The sequence below is a fragment of the Macaca mulatta genome, chromosome 10, assembly GCF_049350105.2.
Source record: "Macaca mulatta isolate MMU2019108-1 chromosome 10, T2T-MMU8v2.0, whole genome shotgun sequence".
Lineage (NCBI taxonomy): Eukaryota > Metazoa > Chordata > Mammalia > Primates > Cercopithecidae > Macaca > Macaca mulatta.
In genome coordinates this window covers 19,350,139-19,371,244 of record NC_133415.1, presented here as the reverse complement: position 1 = coordinate 19,371,244, position 21,106 = coordinate 19,350,139, and the positions used below count along the sequence as shown (strand labels likewise).

The following is a 21,106-nucleotide window of genomic DNA, read 5'->3' as shown; positions in this document are numbered from 1 at the left end:
ACGTGTAATCCTAGCACTTTGGGAGGCCGAGGCGGGTGGATCATGAGGTCAGGAGTTCAAGACCACCTGGCCAAGATGGTGAAACCCCATCTCTACTAAAAATACAAAAATAAGCCGGGCGTGGTGGCAGGCACATGTAATTTCAGCTGCTCAGGAGGCTGAGACAGAGAATTGCTGGAACCCGGGAGGCAGAGGTTGCAGTGAGGCGAGATCACGCCACCGCACCCCAACCTGGGCAACAGAGCAAGACTCCCTCTCAAAAAAAAAAAAAAAAAAAAAAAATCACGGTCTGCCTTCCCCACGTTCCTGCCTTCCCTCATCACCCCAGCCCACTATCCCAAACTCAAAGCATTTGCTTTCTGTTCCCATCACCCAGCATTAAATGGAGACTGTTGTCTTGTTATGTGTGCTTGTGTTTACCTGCTCACCAGATTGTAAAATCTCAAAGGCAGAGACTGGATTTTACAACAGTTTAATATTTGCACAGTATTTGAGAGTCTGCACAGAACATTTTGAGATTTGTTTTCTCAGTAGTTCCTTACAATTCCCATATTGTAGGTAATGACAGTTTTACTGCCAAGGAAATAAAAACATAAAGTGACTGCCTAAGAGTCACATGGTTTGTGGCAGAACTAGGACTCAAGCCCAGTTCTTCTGAAATCCAAATCCAGGCTGCTTTCACTCACGGGCTCGTGGTGCCCAGCCTTGTGCCTCATAGTCCGGGTGCTGAGGTGAAGCAGCTGCCGTCCGGGTCCCAACATAGGCTCCCACTGCTCCAGACGTCCCCATGGATTGCCCTCCAGCAAGGACCTCCTGCCAGCAGCTCTGGGAAGGAGCTCTGCAGAGAGCCCTTTGGAAGCCAGAGCAGAAAGGGAGCAGGCGCCTGCTGGACAACTGGGCCTCCTTCCAAGTCAGATTCCTTCCAGGACAAAGCTGCTCTACTTCACCCAGAACACCACTGTCACCTCCTCACAGAGGAGAAACATCTTTGTTCCTCCATCTCAAAAGAGCTGGCTTTGCTGATACGACGGGCCCCAAAGAGTGAGTCAGCCTCATCAGCGGTTTTTCCTCCTCCCTCCTCCCCATTCTTCCTGGGGCATCATCTTCCAAGGTGATACATTTTGGCTTTGGCAGGACTCCTGCCTGTTGGGGCTCAGGAAGTTCACTTTGTCCTCCTAGGTCTCTACGTTGACACGTCCTTGCCTGTAAACACATAAGAATTGAGAGGGGATATGATGATTCCAGAGACAGAAAATTGATCTCTAACCAAATTTCACGTCTTCAGAAGGCCTGTAACTCTGGGACCACGGGTACCACGTGGCTATGAGCACGGACCTTGTTCTCGGACCTGGCTCCTCCAGGCAGGTTATTTGACATTTATGAACCTCAGTATTCTGTGAAATGGGGATCATCCCCTGACTTCTAAGGGCAGTTAAATGAGATCAAGTATGTAAGGTTCTTAGCACCAAGCCTGGTGTATGGTGTGTGCTCCATGCATGCCGTGCTGGTTCTTACTGGGTGCCAGAGCTTGTGGTGAAAGCAGCGTGAACCATCCTGCTTCCCTGCGACCCTCCAGAACCAGCAGCCCAAGGTAAGGGGCCACGTTAAGTATCAGAGAGGGAGAAAGGATCATTTTCATTACTCAGTATCTCTCAGATATCAAGGACCAGATACTTAAGTATGTTGTCTCATTCAGTTATCATGAAGGCCCTGTGAAGTGAGTTTCTGTTGCACCTTTCTTTAGGATGGTCAGATGGGTCTCTGCTAAATATCAAACACTGTGACACAGGCTCATACAAAAACTACTCCCTAGAACTCCCTGTGCCCCCCTCCCCAGCCCCCACCTGCCACTGTGATTCAGGAAATCGGAACCACTGACTCCGGCGGGCATTTGCTCAGCAGAGTGTCCACACCCCTGCCTGCCCTTCTCAAGCTGAGATGAGACAGTCAGCCCCACACACGCAATGACAGGACATCTGGAAATGCGGAGGCCCAAGGAAGTTCGTGTCTGGATCAGGTTTTCCCTTTAACTGTGGCCCAGGAATGGGAATGGGCTCCTGGGAGGGCGTTTGCTTCCCTAAGGAGGGAAGTGACATGGAAAGGGACAGGAATTCTCTACACTACAGGGTAGTTGTAACCCTGATCTCTTGCTGTGACCACAAAGTAAGAGCAGGGAGGCATCCTCAGGTGTCCCCAGTGCCCCAGAGAAGGGACAGCTTGTTCCAGAGTCTCAGCAGCCATGGGAAGGTCCAATCTGACCACAACACAGCTCCAGGGGTCGCCCTTCCATCCTCCCTGGTGGTGTCTTAGTTTGGGATGGGTCTCGCCAGGTGTAAGAAAGTCCAGCCTCAACCTCCAGGGAGAAGTTGGAAGCAAGCTCCTATCGCCCTCTCCGGGTCTCGTGTCCATTTTGGGTGTGTTTGGGGTGTCTGACTTAAAAGGGCTGTGCGAGTAGCAGCCCGAGTGTGATCTCTAAATGCCGCTTCCCACTTCAAGGAACCGGTCCACTTGGGGTTAATGGGTAACTTCAGGCATGAAGCAGGAGAAAGATGGCCCAGAATGAGGACAGAGGCCATTCCTCTTACTGTCTCCTCTCTCCAAAGAAAAGGAGGAAGTAAAAACTGAAAAATAACAGACTGATCGGGGCCATTGGCCAGGCCTGTGGGCTAAAGATTAACCCCCACCCTAATCACTTGTGCTATCTGTAGATCACGTACCCACCTGGTCATGTACCCCAAGCTTGCTCAGCCTATCACGACCCTGTCACGTGGACGCCTTAGAGTTGTAAGCCCTTAAAAGGGCCAGGAACTCTTTCTTCAGGGAGCTCGGTTCTGTTCTTGAGACGCAAGTCTATCGACGCTCCTGGCCGAATGAAGTCTTTGGAGAGCTCGGTTCTGTTCTTGAGATGCAAGTCTATCGATGCTCCTGGCCGAATGAAGTCTTTGGAGAGCTCAGTTCTGTTCTTGAGACGCAAGACTGTTGACCTCCTGGCTGAATAAAGCCTCTTCCTTCTTTAACCTGGTGCCTGAAGACTTTTGTCTGTCACTCATCCTGCTACATTTCTTGGTTCCCTGACCGGGCAGTAAGGCAGCCCCTTAGGCGGCTTAGGCCTGTCCTGTGGAGCATCCCTGCAGGGGACTCCGGCCAGCTTGAGCTACGTGGATCCTGAGCATGCTCCTGGGCAGGCATTTGCCCTGGTGGAATGCCTCGTCAGAGCAGTGCACTGCAGGCCCCCGCGGAGAATCAACACACTGGTTGAACACCGGGAAGGAACCGGCTCTTGGAGTCCGGATATCTGGAATACAGTAGGACCGGTCTTGGGAACTTGCCCACTCCATTTGAGTGGAAGCGTGGCCCGATCACCCATAGCATGCCTTTATCGGCACTTTTGGGTTTTTTTTTTTTGGTTTTTGTTTTTGTTTTTTTTTGAGACGGAGTCTCGCTCTGTTGCCCAGGCTGGAGTGCAGTGGCCAGATCTCAGCTCACTGCAAGCTCCGCCTCCCGGGTTCACACCATTCTCCTGCCTCAGCCTCCCGAGTAGCTGGGACTACAGGCGCCCGCCACCTCGCCCGGCTAGTTTTTTGTGTTTTTTTAGTAGAGACGGGGTTTCACTGGGTTCGCCAGGATGGTCTCGATCTCCTGACCTCGTGATCCGCCCGTCTCGGCCTCCCAAAGTGCTGGGATTACAGGCTTGAGCCACCGTGCCCGGCCCTTAACTGATTTTTAAAAAGAAATGGTTATAAGTCTTTTTTTTCTTTTTTTTTGAGACGGATCTCACTTTGTCACCCAGGCTGGAATGCAGTGGCCGGATCTTAGCTCACTGCCAGCTCCACCTCCCGGGTTTACGCCATTCTCCTGCCTCAGCCTCCCGAGTAGCTGGGACTACAGGCGCCCGCCACCACGCCCGGCTAGTTTTTTTGGTATTTGTTTAGTAGAGACGGGGTTTCACTGTGTTAGCCAGGATGGTCTCGATCTCCTGACCTTGTGATCTGCCCGTCTCGGCCTCCCAAAGTGCTGGGATTACAGGCTTGAGCCACCACGCCCGGCCTGATTTGGGTTTTGATTTTGACTTGGTTTGAATTGCTTGACAGGACCAGTCTTGGGAACTTGCCCACTCCATTTCGGTTGACGTTTGGCCTGATCACCCATGGCGTGCCTTTATCGGCACTTTGGTTTTGGTTTTGATTCTGATTTGGTGTGAATTCCTTGAACCCAGTATCCCACAGATGGTTCAAATGCATTCAGTCTGTAGCGGCAACTGCTTTGCTAACAGAAGAAAGTAGAAAAATAAATTTAGAGGAAACCTAATTGTGAGCACACCTCACCAGTTAAGAAGTATCCTAAGTTAAAAAGAAAAAAAAAGAAAAGAAAAAAAAGAAAAAAGGTAGCTTACTAACTCAAAAATCTTCAAGTATAGGGCTATTCTGTTAGAAAAAGATGATTTAACATAAACCCCTGAAAATGCTCTTAACCCAGCAGATTTCCTAACGGGGGATTTAAATCTTAATTGCCATACAAAGGTCCGACCAGACTTAGGAAGAACTCCCTTCAGGACAGGATGATTGATAGTTTCTCCCAGGTGACTGAGGAAAAAAAACCCACAATGGGTATTCTGTAATTCAGTGAAACTCTTGTAGAAGCAGAGTTAGAAAAATTGCCCAATAATTGGTCTGCTCAAATCTGTGAGCTGTTTGCACTTAGCCAAGCCTTAAAGTACTTACAGAATAAAGCCATCTACACTAATTCTAAGTTAATTTGGACTAAACAAAGTCTTGTTAATACAAAGGATAATTGAAATCCCACACTTAAAAGTTTTCAACAAAAGTAAAGTTTGCTAAAAGTTAACAATGTAACATGTATTATAGTAACTTCTAATCTGTGGCCTTAGACAGTCTAGTCCACAGATATGAAGGAAGTCTGCTTTGCAAAAGAATGGTTATCATCTTTGAAAACAACAACAACAACAACAACAACAACAAAGGGGGGGCAGAGTTTATATAAAAAGGAATGTTATATGGAAAATTCTGTTTTCCATATGTTATATGAGGCATGTCGAAGAATTGTCTGTGAAAGTCATAAAAAAAGTGTCAGAAAAATTTATGAAAGAAATGATGTATAATTTAAATTAATTAATCCTCCTGAATGTAAAACTATTGAAGAAACAGTTTATGTGCAAAGTGTATAAGGAAAGTAACATATGCCTTTGGTAAAAGGATTATAAGGAGGCATAAGAATGTTTATTTTTACTTACATTAAAAGGTTAAAAATTGTTTTGAAGGTTTAAGCAAGTTTTGAAACATTAATTGTAAGGAAAATTCTGTGTGTAAACATATTGGCTACAGTTAAAGGGGTATCATCCAGTTTTTCTGTGAACTGGACATTAAAAGAAAAATACAACGGGTGTTTCTGAAAGCACTAGCCTGCTCTTTGACAAAAATTATAAAAGGTTAAAAAAGTCTATAAAAATCTTATCTTATGGTCAGACATTAAAAATTGAATAAATATGTTTACTAAGTTTTATTAAAACTAAGTGGAACATTAATAACACTAATATAAAGGTGAAATCTAGCTTATCTGGTATAAACATACGGGAAGCATTGTCAAATATAAAATGGTGTTTGGATTTCTTTGGTCTTAAAAACTAACAAAAATAGATGCTAAAGGAAATTTCTCGGTAAGAAGGCACCAAGGACTATAAAGTTCACTGCTGATGTCTCCACGTTTAAAACAAAAGGTCCATTTCTTAAAAATTATATACTTGATTTGATCTTTCACTTTCCTTTCCCTCAAAACTAAAAGTCTTTTAGCACATGTACCACCCCTAGAATTTCCGGTAAACCAGCGCCAGCCTGAAGATCATGTTCTCATCAAAGGGTAGAAAGAAGGAAAAGTCGAGCTGTATAAACATGTGGCTGCTGGGCCATTGCATGGTGGCTGTTGTGATGAGGTTCTGAATTTTTAATTGTATATATTTAAATTTATTTAACCATGAAGAGGCACATATATGACTGAGAACCACACTAGACGGGACAGCTCCAGAGATCCAGACATGAGGAAGATACGACTCCCTTATCCTGGAGTTTTTCGTTTGTTTGTTTGTTTTTTTGCAGAATCATTTGCTGCTCTGATTCTAGCCTACATTTAAGGTTACTTCCTGGGCATCTGCACAAGGGTCAGTCACTCTGTGGGGCTGGGGATATGATCATGAGGACAATCTCCAGGTCCAGATGGATTCCAGCAGGGGGCGCTCTTGCTCCCAGTGGACGAGCATGGCTCTGCACGCCCTGTTGAGACAAGATCAGAGCAGCAGGAGCAGAGGGGTAGGGGCATCTCGCCGTCCTCAGGAGCTCACCCTCATCTCCAGCGACCCTGACTCAGAAGCTGGGCAGGCTCCAGGATGAGTGTGGGGCTCAACAGGCTGAGAAGAAAACCCTTCCACACCTGCACTAGATCCCAGCCTGGGGGCGACCTAGAGCTCATCCTAGGGGGTGTGTTCATTAAAACATCCATGGGGCCTAACATGTCTCCCCCAGGACTGAGCTCTGGGATAAGGACAAACGAGGAAGAGACAGTCACTGCCCTGGCAGTAAACACCCATGGCCAGGGTTCCTCTTCCATCTGCGGGAAGACTCCGAGCGTGATACTGACGATGTTAAACTACCTCCAAAATAAGTGGAAACTGAGGTGTTGCGGATTCCACAGAAGAGTTGCGAGGATGACCTGAACTCTAGGGTCAGTCCCCACCCCTTTGCTGAGCTCACCCTGTGCTGGATCTCATGTCTCTCCCCACCTCCCCTGCTACTCGGGAGCGCTGTCACTGCCCTGGCCAAGAACTGGGGGGCTACGTCTAGTTGAAACACATTTCTGGGCCAGAAATGTGTTTATATTATATATAATATAATATATATTATATATTTGTATTATATGTTATATATATTATACATTTATATTATATAGTATATATACAATATATTATATAGCATATATAATGTTATATACTATATTATATATAAATATATTTTTTGAGACAGAGTCTCCTTCTGTCTCCCAGGCTGGAGTGCAGTGACGCGATCTTGGCTCACTGCAAGCTCTGCCTCCTGGGTTCACACCTTTCTCCTGCCTAAGCTTCTGGAGTAGCTGGGACCACAGGCGCCCGCCACCACGCCCGGCTAATTTTTTGTATTTTTAGTAGAAACGGAGTTTCACTGTGTTAGCTAGGATGGTCTCAATCTCCTGACCTCGTGATCCACCCGCCTCGGCCTCCCAAAGTGCTGGGATTACAGGCGTGAGCCACCGTGCCCAGCCATATGTATTCTATTTCTATTATATATATACACACTTACAGTGGGCTGGGCGCGGTAGCTCACGCCTCTAAGCCCATATATATACACACTTACAGTGGGCTGGGCGCGGTAGCTCACGCCTGTAATCCCAGCACTTTTGGAGGCTGAGGTGGGGGGGATCACTTGAGATCAGGAGCTCGAGACCAGCCTGGCCAACATGGTGAAACTCCATCTCTACTAAAAATACAAAATACTAAAAATAGAAAAATAGCCTCATTTATAACACAAGCCCCCAGTATATTATGTTCCCCATGTCTTACCATGATTTCAAACAACTTTCAGATTTATTTTCAGTTCCTGATTTCTACCACTCAGACTGGGCTGGAGGAACTCTCAGAAACGGACTTTGTCCAAATTTGGGCTCCCCTTCCTCCCTCATGCAAACGAACTCTTAAAGATTAGTCCACCAAGTCTTCTAGAGATGTCTACACAAGTCTGAATTTTAGGGTAAAAGTGGCTGAGGTTTAAGTTGAGAGTCTGCATGGCAGGTTCCTGACTCTTAAAGGTTTTTAGTTTGAAGAAGATAAAATGCATGAATCATACTAGGGCAGAAAGAGTTCACAATAGGTGTTTTGGTGACAAAGCACTTGTCCTACATAGCCCAAGGGTAAATGCCAATGCATATTCAGAATGGAGCAGGGAAATTGAAAATAAATTTGAACCCATCTAATATAAAGCTTCTGTTTCATAACCTGGCTCTTAGCAACTGAGTGACCTTGGGCAAGTTATTTAACCTTTCTGAGCCTTCATTTTCTCACCCTAAAATGGAGGTAACAGTATTGTCCCTATCACTCCCAACCCCCTTACTGTTTGGTAAGAATTACATGAGATAAAAGGATATGTAACTAGTACAGTGCCTGGTACAAAATAAGGAGTCAGTTAATATTACCTCTTCTTCCTCCCCCAGCTCAGCTCCTTTCCTCTTCCTTATCCAGGAAACACAGAAATATATGGATTCACCGTAGAAGCTGGACCCAGCTCCTCAGATGCAGCAGATGGATGGGCACACCCTGTAATGACCCAGGATGGGGCGGGTGTTCTCCTGCAGGGTGACTGAGAATGTGAGCCTCAGAATGAAATGTAAGAACACCAGGCTCCCTGAGGACTGGCTACAGCCACAAACTGCAGGTCACTGTTCACAGGTGCTCAGTAGGAAGAGAAAGGGGTTTGCGATGTTTTTTTTCACCCAGATGGAAATATGCATTCATAAAATGATGGTAGCTGGGGGTGGTGGCAGGCGTCCCTGATCCCAGCTACTTGGGACGCGGAAGCCGGAGAAGTCCTCGAACCTGGGAGCTGGGGGATTTCTTGAGCCGAGATTCTGCCATCTCAGCCCAGCCTAGGGGAAAAGAACAAGGCTTCGTCTCAAATAAAAAACAAAATACACACACACACACACACACACACACACACACACACACTTACAGAGGTAAGCTTGGCGTCTCTCCTTTGCCTGCAATAGGAGAAAGGAAAACACTATGAGGATCAGATCACATGGAGTCCTGTTGGCACAGATCTTTTATTTTTTTTGACGGAGTCTCGCTCTGTCGCCCAGGCTGGAGTGCAGTGGCGCGCTCTTGGCTCACTGCAAGCTCCACGTCCCGGGTTCATGCCATTCTCCTGCCTCAGCCTCCCGAGTAGCTGGGACTACAGGTGCCCGCCACCACACCTAGCTAATTTTTTGTATTTTTAGTAGAGACAGGGTTTCACCGTGTTAGCCAGGATGGTCTCAATCTCCTGATCTCGTGATCCGCCTGCCTCAGCCTCCCAAAGTGCTGGGATTGCAGGCGTGAGCCACCACGCCCGGCCAGCACAGATCTTTTATTCACTTGGTGACATTACAAAACAACATGTCAAACAGTGATCAAGTCACTGGCCCCGTGAAGGAAGCATAGACGATGCTTGTGGAAAAGGCAATGGGTTTTCATGGAATATTTAGCAAGTCCATGTTGGCTGGCAAATACAAAATATTTTTCAAGAAGCAAAAGTTGCTACTGAGAAATATGCTCACTACAAGATAGTTTGTAAGTGATGCTGTCATTTTTGACCACCATCATCCAACAGGACTCAGTTGGTCATAAACTCCAGTGACCAGTCACTAGAGTCCATGATCAACTAAGACCTGATGGACGACAGCCATCAAATATGGTATTCCCTTGATATTCCAGCCAACAAAAAAATTGCATTTGTCTTCTATAATGTACTTGGTCAGATTTTTGTATCTTCATTTCATTAATAAGGCAAGAGGAACCAGGAGAAACATTTCTTCAGACAAAGAAATGCATCTTACCATCTCCGATGTCATGAGATCTTCAAGACCACCAGATGGACCCTCACTGAGATCTTCGACCAAATCTAGGGAAGATAGAGTGACAGTCAGTGCATTGGTGCTGCTGAGGAATCTCACAAGGAGCCTTGGGGGCTGTGGACTGGGGCTGGAGTGTATGGAGGTGGGCCGTTGACTAACATGGACTGAGCTGCTGCTGCTGGACCATTCTCCTTGGTGTTGAAGGAAGGCAAAGGAGAGGGGCAGAAAGAAATGAAAGAGCCTTGGCTTTCTACCTAGGGCAACCTCATCAATGTGAAATAGTCACCTTAAGAACCGGTTAATACAGAAAGCCACTGTACTATAGAAACAGGAAGTAGATTCGAGGCTGCCTACATCCAGGGGTGTGGGAGTTGGGAAAGACAGAGAGGTGACTACTAGTGGGGTTTCTTTGAGGGGGAATAAAGAGGTTCTCAGATGAGATTGTAACAATGGTTGCACAACCGTGTAAATATAGTAGAAACGCTGAATCACCTAATTTAAATGAGTAAATTGTTTTGCATGTCAACTACGTTTAAATAAAGCTGTTAAAAAAAAAAAGAATACGTACAGAGTTGAGACTGGGTTTTCGAAGTGCTCTGCAATAAGAGAAAAAAAAAAAAAAACAAAACAGTAATCAGGTCACTGGCCCCGAAAGAAAGCATAGAGGATGCTTGTGGAAAACGCAATAGGTTTTTTTTTTGAAATATTTAGCAAGTGTCCATGTTGGCTGGCAAATACAAAACTATTTCTCAGGGAGAAAAGTTGCTACTGAGAAAGACACTCACTACCAAACAGTTTGTAAGTGATGCGGTCCTTTGACTGCCATCGTCGATCAGGCCTCAGTTGGTCATAACCTCTAGTGACCAGTCACTAGAGTCCATGACCAACTGAAGCCTGATCCATGATGGCAGTCAAAAATAATATTCACTTGATAGTCTAGAAGCCCCAGAAAAAACAAAAAACAAAACAAAAAAAACATTTCTCCTCCAGAGAAAGAAATACGTCTTACAAGTTCTGATTTCATATCCTCCACGCCGCCATATGCAGGCTCCTGCAGATCTTCATCAGAAACTAGGAGAACACAGAGTGACGGTCAGTGCATTGGTGTTGCTGAGGAATCCCACAAGGAGCCTTGGGGGATGTGGACCAGGGCTGGAGTGTATGGAGGGGGGTGGTTGACAAGCATGGACTGAGCTGCTGCTGGACCATTCTCCTTGGTGTCGAAGGCAGGCAAAGGAGAGGGGCAGTAAGAAATGAAAGATCCTAGGCTTTCTAGCTAGGGCAACCTCATCAATGTGAAATAGTCATCTTAAGAGTTGGGAAAGACAGAGGAGTGACTACTAGTGGGGTTTCTTTGAGGGGTAATAAAGAGGTTCTAAGATGAGATTATAACAATAGTTGCACAACTGTGTAAATATAGTAAAAACGCTGAATCACCTACTTTAAATGGGTGAATTATTTTGCATGTCAACTACATCTAAACAAAGCTGGTTTTTTGTTTTTAAATACGTACGGTCGTCATACTCAGCTGTAGATAATTCCTGCAAAAAGAGAAAAGAAAAAGAAACACCATGAGGATCAGATGATGCTGGGTTCTGTTGGCAAAGGCCTTTTATTCACTTGCTGAAATAAAAAACCGGACGTCAAGCAGTGATCAAGTCACTGGCCCCCAAATAAAGCATAGAGAATGCTTGTGGAAAATGCCGTGGGGGTTTTTTGGGAATATATAGCAAGTGTCCATGTTGGCTGGCAAATACAAAATTATCTTTCAAGGAGAAAAGGTTGCTACTGAGAAACATACTCACTACCAGACAGTTTGTAAGTGGTGCCATCCTTCGACTGCCATGGTCAGTTAGGCCTCAGTTGGTCATAAACTCCAGTGACTGGTCGCTAGACTCCATGACCAACTGAGGCCTGATCCATGATGGCAGTCAAAAATGATATTCATTTGATAGTCTAGAAGCCACAGAAAAAACAAAAACCAAAACAAAAAAACATTTCTCTTCCAGAGAAAGAAATACGTCTTACAAGTTCTGATTTCATATCCTCCACGCTGCCATGGGCAGGCTCCTGCAGCTCTTCAACAGGACCTAGGAGAATACAGAGTGACAGTCAGTGCATTGGTGTTGCTGAGGAATCCCACAAGGAGCCTTGGGGGCTGTGGACCAGGACTGCAGTGTATGGAGGAGGGTGGTTGACAAGCATGGACTGAGCTGCTGCTGGACCATTCTCCTTGGTGTCGAAGGCAGGCAAAGGAGAGGGGCAGTAAGAAATGAAAGATCCTAGGCTTTCTAGCTAGGACAACCTCATCAATGTGAAATAGTCACCTTAAGGGTTGGGAAAGCAGAGGAGTGACTACTAGTGGGATTTCTTTGAGGGGTAATAAAGAGGTTCTAAGATGAGATTGTAACAATGGTTGCACAATCGTGTAAATATAGTAAAAACGCTGAATCACCTACTTTAAATGGGTGAATTGTTTTGCATGTCAACTACATCTAAACAAAGTTGTTTTTTTTTTTTTTTAAATACGTACGGTTGTCATACTCAGCTGTAGATAAATCCTGCAAAAAGAGAAAAGAAAAAGAAACACCATGAGGATCAGATGATGCTGGGTTCTGTTGGCAAAGGCCTTTTATTCACTTGCTGAAATAAAAAACCGGACGTTAAGCACTGATCAAGTCACTGGCCCCCAAATAAAGCATAGAGAATGCTTGTGGAAAATGCCGGGGGGTTTTTTTGGTTATATATAGCAAGTGTCCATGTTGGCTGACAAATACAAAATTATTTTTCAAGAGGAAAAGGTTGCTACTGAGAAACATACTCACTACCAGACAGTTTGTAAGTGGTGCCATCCTTTGACTGCCATCATCAATCAGGCCTCAGTTGGTCATAACCTCCAGTGACTGGTCGCTAAAGTCCACGACCAACTGAGGCCTGATTCATGATGGCAGTCAAATATGATATTCACTTGATAGTCTAGAAGCCCCAGAAAAAAACAAAAACAATTTCTCTTCCAGAGAAAGAAATACGTCTTACAAGTTCTGATCCCGTATTCTCCTCCACACCGCCATGTGGGAACGCCTGCAGATGTTCAACAGATCCTAGGAGAACACAGAGTGATGGTCAGTGCATTGGTGTTGCTGAGGAATCCCACAAGGAACCCTGGGGTGTATGGAGTGTATGCAAGTGGGCGGTTGACAAGCATGGGCTGAGATGCTGCTGGACCATTCTCCTTGGTGTCGAAGGCAGGCAGAGGAGAGGGGCAGAAAGAATTGAAAGAGCCTTGGCTTTCTAGCTAGGGCAACCTCATCAATGTGAAATAGTCACCTTCAGAACAGTTTAATACAGAAAGGCACTGTACGGTTCAGCGACAGCATCTCGTCACACCTCCTCCCCATTTGAAGGTCCAGGCAAATCCCCAGTTTTATGAAATGTTACAAGATCATTTAACTTCTGTGGATCTACATACCCTGCCACTATGTTTATCATCTACTCTGTTGTATTTTTCAAGTTGTACTAAACCATACATCTTTATAATTTTAATTATTAAGTGTGCATTTTAATGAGATTACATTCAATGAGTTACATTCAGGATACTGTGTCAATAATCAGAAAAATCAATTCATAAATTATAATCTAAGCTTCACCTTAGGCAATGAGAGAAAAACAGCAGTGTAACATAGAACAGATGATAAATAAATAATGATTGCAGAATACAATGGAATAGAAAACAGGAAATCCAGAGAAAATCAACAAAACCAAAAGCCAGTTCTTTGAAAAGATCAGTAACATTGATAAACCTCTACCACGGCTACCCACAAAGGAAAGAAAGAAGTCACAATATACTAATAATATTAGTTTAAGAGGAGTCAAATCAAAAACTAGTAAATAATAAAGGAATATTCTGAACACATCTGTGCTCACAATTGGATACAGTAGATGAAATGAGCAAATTTATAAAATCTATTTTAGAAGACCAAAAGTCTTCTCAGGAGAAATAGATCATCTGAATAGGCCTATATTTATTTTAGAATTTTAGATATTCAATCAATGATTAATATCTTTTCAAAAAACTAAAACACTATATTCAGATGATTTCACTGGTAAATTCTACCAAAATTCTTACAAAGAAAAATATAGTCTTACCATACAAGCAAGTAATCATAATCCGAAGTATTTCCTCAGTTACATTTTAAAAATTATGTTTCCAAACAAGACACAGGAAGGTTTCTAATAGCTGTATTCATAATTGACCAAACTGAAAGCAAATGTCTAAACATTTGAGATGTCCTTTACTGTCAAAAGTGAACCCAGCCTGGGCAGAATGGTGAAATCCCTTCTCTACAATAACAATAATAATAATAATAATAATAAACTTGATAAAGTGGCATGTGACTTATGGCCAGCTACTTGGGAGGCTGAGTGGAAGGATCACCTGAACCTGGGGAGGTCAAGATCGCAGTGAGCTGTGATCGCACCAGTGCACTCCTGGGCGACAAAGGAGACCTTTTCACAAAAAAATAAAATACTGAAAGAAAGAACTGAACTCTAAGTTGTCAATGTTACTTTACTTGTGTAATTGTGTCACCCATCATTGATTTAATGCATAAATTGGCACAAAGGAAGTAAATGAAGAACATAACACAGCATTTACTGAGTTTCTCTAATATGGGGCACTGAATGAATAAACTGGAATTATTTGCTTAAGTGAACTTAATGATTTAATTTCCACACTACCTTTATTTCCGAAACGCCAAATTTTGTTCCATCTCCATATTTTTGGTGTCCAGCGCTTGGGACGGGCGGCCAAACCTGCAAGGTAGAGCAGACTTCTTATAGATTCTAGGAAATGTATTATAATAAAGACAGCGCTTGACATTGTTGCTGGCAGAGGACAGCAGAGAAATTAGTAAAAACTTATTCCCAGATGAAACTTTTGATCCCAGTTTTTACCGTCGGCTTTTCAACTCTACATTAGATTTGGGTTCTGGGAGAATTTTGCAAGGTTCATTGCACTTAAAACGGACTGTTTGTGCAGGGAGATACCTTTATTTAGATGAGACAATATAGAAAAGCAGCAGATCCAAGTCACCAAGAATGGCCTGGGATCAAATGCTACTTAGAATCTGCACATACCTGGGAGAGTGAAATGAACCCCTCTGTGCCTCAGTTCCCTATTCTGAGATGTGGGAATGTTAGTAGATCTAAAAACGCTGAATCACCTACTTTAAATGGGTACATTGTTTTGCATGTCAACTACGTTTAAATAAAGCTGTTAAAAAAAAAAAAAAAAAGAATACGTACAGAGGTTACCCTGGGCGTTCGACTTTCTCTGCAATAAGAGAAAAAAACAAAACAGTATCAGGTAACTGGCCCCGAAAGAAAGCATAGAGGATGCTTGTGGAAAATGCAGTGGGTTTTTTTTTTTGGGAATATTTAGCAAGTGTCCATGTTGGCTGGCAAATACAAAACTATTTTTCCTGGAGAAAAGGTAGCTACTGAGAAATACACTCACTACCAAACAGTTTGTAAGTGATGCCATCCTTTGACTGCCATCGTCAATCAGGCCTCATTTGGTCATAACCTCTAGTGACCCCAGAAAAAACAAAATAAATTTCTCTTCCAGAGAAAGAAATACGTCTTACAAGTTCTGATCTCGTGTTCTCCTCCACACCGCTCTGTGCAGATTCCTCAAGATGTTCATCAGAATCTAGGAGAACACAGAGTGACGGTCAGTGCATTGGTGTTGCTGAGGTATCCCACAAGGAACTTTGGGGTGTATGGAGTGTATGCAAGTGGGCGGTTGACAAGCATGGGCTGAGATGCTGCTGGACCATTCTCCTTGGTGTCGAAGGCAGGCAGAGGAGAGGGGCAGAAAGATGGAAAGAGCCTTGGCTTTCTAGCTAGGGCAACCTCATCAATGTGAAATAGTCACCTTCAGAACAGTTTAATACAGAAAGGCACTGTATGGTTCAGCGACAGCATCTCATCACACCTCCTCTCCATTTGAAGGTCCAGGCAAATCCCCAGTTTTATGAAACGTTACAAGATCATTTAACTTCTGTGGATCTACATATACCCTGCCACTACGTTTATCATCTACTCTGTTGTATTTTCAAATTGTAGTAAAGCACACATCTTTACCATTTTAATTATTAAGTGTGCATTTTAATGAGATTACATTCAATGAGTTACATTCAGGATGCTGTGTCAATAATGAGAAAAATCTTAATTCATAATTGAAGCTTCACCTTGGGCAATGAGAGAAAAACAGCAGTGTAACATAGAACAGATGATAAATAAATAATGATTGCAGAATACAATGGAATAGAAAACAGGAAATCCAGAGAAAATCAACAAAACCAAAAGCCGGTTCTTTGAAAAGATCAGTAACATTGATAAACTTCTACCACGGCTACCCACAAAGGAAAGAAAGAAGTCACAGTATACTAATAATATTAGTTTAAGAGGAGTCAAATCAAAAACTAGTAAATAATAAAGGAATATTCTGAACACATCTGTGCTCACAATTGGATACAGTAGATGAAATGAGCCAATTTATAAAATCTATTTTAGAAGACCAAAAGTCTTCTCAGGAGAAATAGATCATCTGAATAGGCCTATATTTATTTTAAAATTTTAGATATTCAATCAATGATTAATATCTTTTCAAAAAACTAAAACACTATATTCAGATGATTTCACTGGTAAATTCTACCAAAATTCTTACAAAGAAAAATATAGTCTTACCATACAAGCAAGTAATCATAATCCGAAGTATTTCCTCAGTTACATTTTAAAAATTATGTTTCCAAACAAGACACAGGAAGGTTTCTAATAGCTGTATTCATAATTGACCAAACTGAAAGCAAATGTCTAAACGTTTGAGATGTCCTTTACTGTCAAAAGTGAATCCAGCCTGGGCAGAATGGTGAAATCCCTTCTCTACAATAATAATAATAATAATAATAAACTTGATAAAGTGGCATGTGACTTATGGCCAGCTACTTGGGAGGCTGAGTGGAAGGATCACCTGAACCTGGGGAGGTCAAGATCGCAGTGAGCTGTGATCGCACCAGTGCACTCCTGGGCGAAAAAGGTGACCTTTTTACAAAAAAATAAAATACTAAAAAAAAAGAACTGAACTCTAAGTTGTCAGTGTTACTTTACTTGTGTAGTTGTATCACCCACTATTGATTTAATGCATAAATTGGCACAAATGAAATAAATGAAGAACATGACACAGCATTTACTGAGTTTCTCTAATGTGGGGCACTGAATGAATAAACTGGAATTATTTGCTTGAGTGAACTTAATGATTTAATTTCCACACTACCTTTATTTCCTACAGGCCAAATTTTGTTCCATCTCCATAGTTTTGGTGTCCAGCGCTTGGGACGGGCGGCCAAACCTGCAAGGTAGAGCAGACTTCTTATAGATTCTAGGAAATGTATTATAATAAAGACAGCGCTTGACATTGTTGCTGGCAGAAGACAGCAGAGAAATTAGTAAAAACTTATTCCCAGATGAAACTTTTGATCCCAGTTTTTACTGTCGACTTTTCAACTCTACCTGAATTAGATTTGGGTTCTGGGAGGATTTTGCAAGGTTCATTGCACTTAAAACGGACTGTTTGTGCAGGGAGATACCTTTATTTAGATGAGACAATATAGAAAAGCCGCATATCCAAGTCACCAAGAATGGCCTGGGATCAAATGCTACTTAGAATCTGCACATACCTGGGAGAGTGAAATGAACCCCTCTGTGCCTCAGTTCCCTATTCTGAGATGTGGGAATGTTAGTAGATCTAAAAACGCTGAATCACCTACTTTAAATGGGTACATTGTTTTGCATGTCAACTACGTTTAAATAAAGCTGTTAAAAAAAAAAAAAAAAGAATACGTACAGAGGTTACCCTGGGCGTTCGACTTTCTCTGCATTAAGAGAAAAAAACAAAACAGTATCAGGTAACTGGCCCCGAAAGAAAGCATAGAGGATGCTTGTGGAAAATGCAGTGAGTTTTATTTGGGGAATATTTAGCAAGTGTCCATGTTGGCTGGCAAATACAAAACTATTTTTCTGGGAGAAAAGGTAGCTACTGAGAAATACACTCACTACCAAACAGTTTGTAAGTGATGCCATCCTTTGACTGCCATCGTCAATCAGGCCTCATTTGGTCATAACCTCTAGTGACCCCAGAAAAAACAAAATAAATTTCTCTTCCAGAGAAAGAAATACGTCTTACAAGTTCTGATCTCATGTTCTCCTCCACACCGCTCTGTGCAGATTCCTCAAGATGTTCATCAGAATCTAGGAGAACACAGAGTGACGGTCAGTGCATTGGTGTTGCTGAGGAATCCCACAAGGAACTTTGGGGTGTATGGAGTGTATGCAAGTGGGCGGTTGACAAGCATGGGCTGAGATGCTGCTGGACCATTCTCCTTGGTGTCGAAGGCAGGCAGAGGAGAGGGGCAGAAAGAATTGAAAGAGCCTTGGCTTTCTAGCTAGGGCAACCTCATCAATGTGAAATAGTCACCTTCAGAACAGTTTAATACAGAAAGGCACTGTATGGTTCAGCGACAGCATCTCATCACACCTCCTCCCCATTTGAAGGTCCAGGCAAATCCCCAGTTTTATGAAATGTTACAAGATCATTTAACTTCTGTGGATCTACATACCCTGCCACCATGTTTATCATCTACCCTGTTGTATTGTTCAAGTTGTAGTAAAGCACACATCTTTACCATTTTAATTATTAAGTGTGCATTTTAATGAGATTACATTCAATGAGTTACATTCAGGATGCTGTGTCAATAATGAGAAAAATCTTAATTCATAATTGAAGCTTCACCTTGGGCAATGAGAGAAAAACAGCAGTGTAACATAGAACAGATGATAAATAAATAATGATTGCAGAATACAATGGAATAGAAAACAGGAAATCCAGAGAAAATCAACAAAACCAAAAGCCGGTTCTTTGAAAAGATCAGTAACATTGATAAACCTCTACCACGGCTACCCACAAAGGAAAGAAAGAAGTCACAGTATACTAATAATATTAGTTTAAGAGGAGTCAAATCAAAAACTAGTAAATAATAAAGGAATATTCTGAACACATCTGTGCTCACAATTGGATACAGTAGATGAAATGAGCTACTTTTTAAAATCTATTTTAGAAGACCAAAAGTCTTCTCAGGAGAAAGAGATCATCTGAATAGGCCTATATTTATTTTAGAATTTTAGATATTCAATCAATGATTAATATCTTTTCAAAAAACTAAAACACTATATTCAGATGATTTCACTGGTAAATTCTACCAAAATTCTTACAAAGAAAAATATAGTCTTACCATACAAGCAAGTAATCATAATCCGAAGTATTTCCTCAGTTACATTTTAAAAATTATGTTTCCAAACAAGATACAGGAAGGTTTCTAATAGCTGTATTCATAATTGACCAAACTGAAAGCAAATGTCTAAACATTTGAGATGTCCTTTACTGTCAAAAGTGAACCCAGCCTGGGCAGAATGGTGAAATCCCTTCTCTACAATAATAATAATAATAATAATAAAATAATAATTAACTTGTTTTTTTTTTTTTTTGAGACGGAGTCTCGCTCTGTCGCCCAGGCTGGAGTGCAGTGGTCGGATCTCAGCTCACTGCAAACTCTGCCTCCCGGGTTTAAGCCATTCTCCTGCCTCAGCCTCCTGAGTAGCTGGGACTACAGGCACCCGCCACCTCGCCCGGCTAGTTTTTTGTATTTTTAGTAGAGACGGGGTTTCACTGTGTTAGCCAGGATGGTCTCGATCTCCTGACCTCGTGATCCACCTGTCTCGGCCTCCCAAAGTGCTGGGATTACAGGCTTGAGCCACCGCGCCCGGCCAATAATTAACTTGTTATAGTGGCATGTGATTTATGGCCAGCTACTTGGGAGGCTGAGTGGAAGGATCACCTGAACCTGGGGAGGTCAAGATTGCAGTGAGCTGTGATTGCACCAGTGCATTCCTGGGCGACAAAGGAGACCTTTTCACAAAAAAATAAAATACTAAAAAAAAAGAACTGAACTCTAAGTTGTCAGTGTTACTTTACTTGTGTAGTTGTATCACCCACTATTGATTTAATGCATAAATTGGCACAAATGAAATAAATGAAGAACATGACACAGCATTTACTGAGTTTCTCTAATGTGGGGCACTGAATGAATAAACTGGAATAATTTGCTTAAGTGAACTTAATGATTTAATTTCCACACTACCTTTATTTCCTACAGGCCAAATTTTTTTCCGTCTCCATAGTTTTGGTGTCCAGCGCTTGGGACGGGCGGCCAAACCTGCAAGGTAGAGCAGACTTCTTATAGATTCTAGGAAATGTATTATAATAAAGACAGTGCTTGACATTGTTGCTGGCAGAGGACAGCAGAGAAATTAGTAAAAACTTATTCCCAGATGAAACTTTTGATCCCAGTTTTTACTGTCGACTTTTCAACTCTACCTGAATTAGATTTGGGTTCTAGGAGGATTTTGCAAGGTTCATTGCACTTAAAACGGACTGTTTGTGCAGGGAGATACCTTTATTTAGATGAGACAATATAGAAAAGCAGCAGATCCAAGTCACCAAGAATGGCCTGGGATCAAATGCTACTTAGAATCTGCACATACCTGGGAGAGTGAAATGAACCCCTCTGTGCCTCAGTTCCCTATTCTGAGATGTGGGAATGTTAGTAGATCTAAAAACGCTGAATCACCTACTTTAAATGGGTACATTGCTTTGCATGTCAACTACGTTTAAATAAAGCTGTTAAAAAAAAAAAAAGAATACGTACAGAGGTTAGCCTGGGCATTCGACTTTCTCTGCAATAAGAGAAAAAAACAAAACAGTATCAGGTAACTGGCCCCGAAAGAAAGCATAGAGGATGCTTGTGGAAAATGCAGTGAGTTTTATTTGGGGAATATTTAGCAAGTGTCCTTGTTGGCTGGCAAATACAAAACTATTTTTCAGGGAGAAAAGGTAGCTACTGAGAAATACACTCACTACCAAACAATTTGTAAGTGATGCCGTCCTTTGACTGCCATCGTCAATCAGGCCTCATTTGGTCATAACCTCTAGTGACCAGTCGCTAGAGTCCATGACCAACTAAAGCCTGATCCATGATGGCAGTCAAAAATGATATTCACTTGATAGTCTAGAAGCCCCAGAAAAAACAAAAACAAATTTAAAAAAAAATTCTCTTCCAGAGAAAGAAATACGTCTTACAAGTTCTGATTTCATATTCTCCACCCCACCACGTGCAGGCACCTGCCGATCTTCATCAGAGCCTAGAAGATAGAGTGACAGTCAGTGCATTGGTGTTGCTGAGGAATCCCACAAGGAACCTTGGGGAATGTGGTCCGGGGCTGGAGTGTATGGAGGGGGGCGGTTGAAGCATGGACTGAGCTGCTACTGGACCATTCTCCT

At 42.7% G+C, this 21,106-nt stretch overlaps 1 protein-coding gene across 1 annotated transcript; it reads right to left on the bottom strand.

Annotated features, from left to right (window-relative positions):
* Positions 1–456: 456 nt before the first annotated feature.
* Positions 457–19,976, bottom strand: C10H22orf42 (chromosome 10 C22orf42 homolog). Its single transcript, XM_028827768.2, has 18 exons — positions 19,908–19,976; positions 17,897–17,961; positions 17,558–17,585; positions 16,988–17,062; positions 15,297–15,361; positions 14,956–14,983; positions 14,389–14,463; positions 12,688–12,752; positions 12,185–12,212; positions 11,680–11,741; positions 11,165–11,192; positions 10,661–10,722; positions 10,220–10,247; positions 9,634–9,698; positions 8,769–8,796; positions 8,233–8,682; positions 2,722–3,295; positions 457–1,203 (listed from the first exon to the last, which is right to left on the bottom strand). The coding sequence occupies exons 2-16, from the start codon at positions 17,909–17,911 to the stop codon at positions 8,597–8,599; spliced, it is 738 nt and encodes a 245-aa protein (XP_028683601.2). The 5' UTR covers positions 17,912–17,961; positions 19,908–19,976; the 3' UTR covers positions 457–1,203; positions 2,722–3,295; positions 8,233–8,596.
* Positions 19,977–21,106: the final 1,130 nt, after the last annotated feature.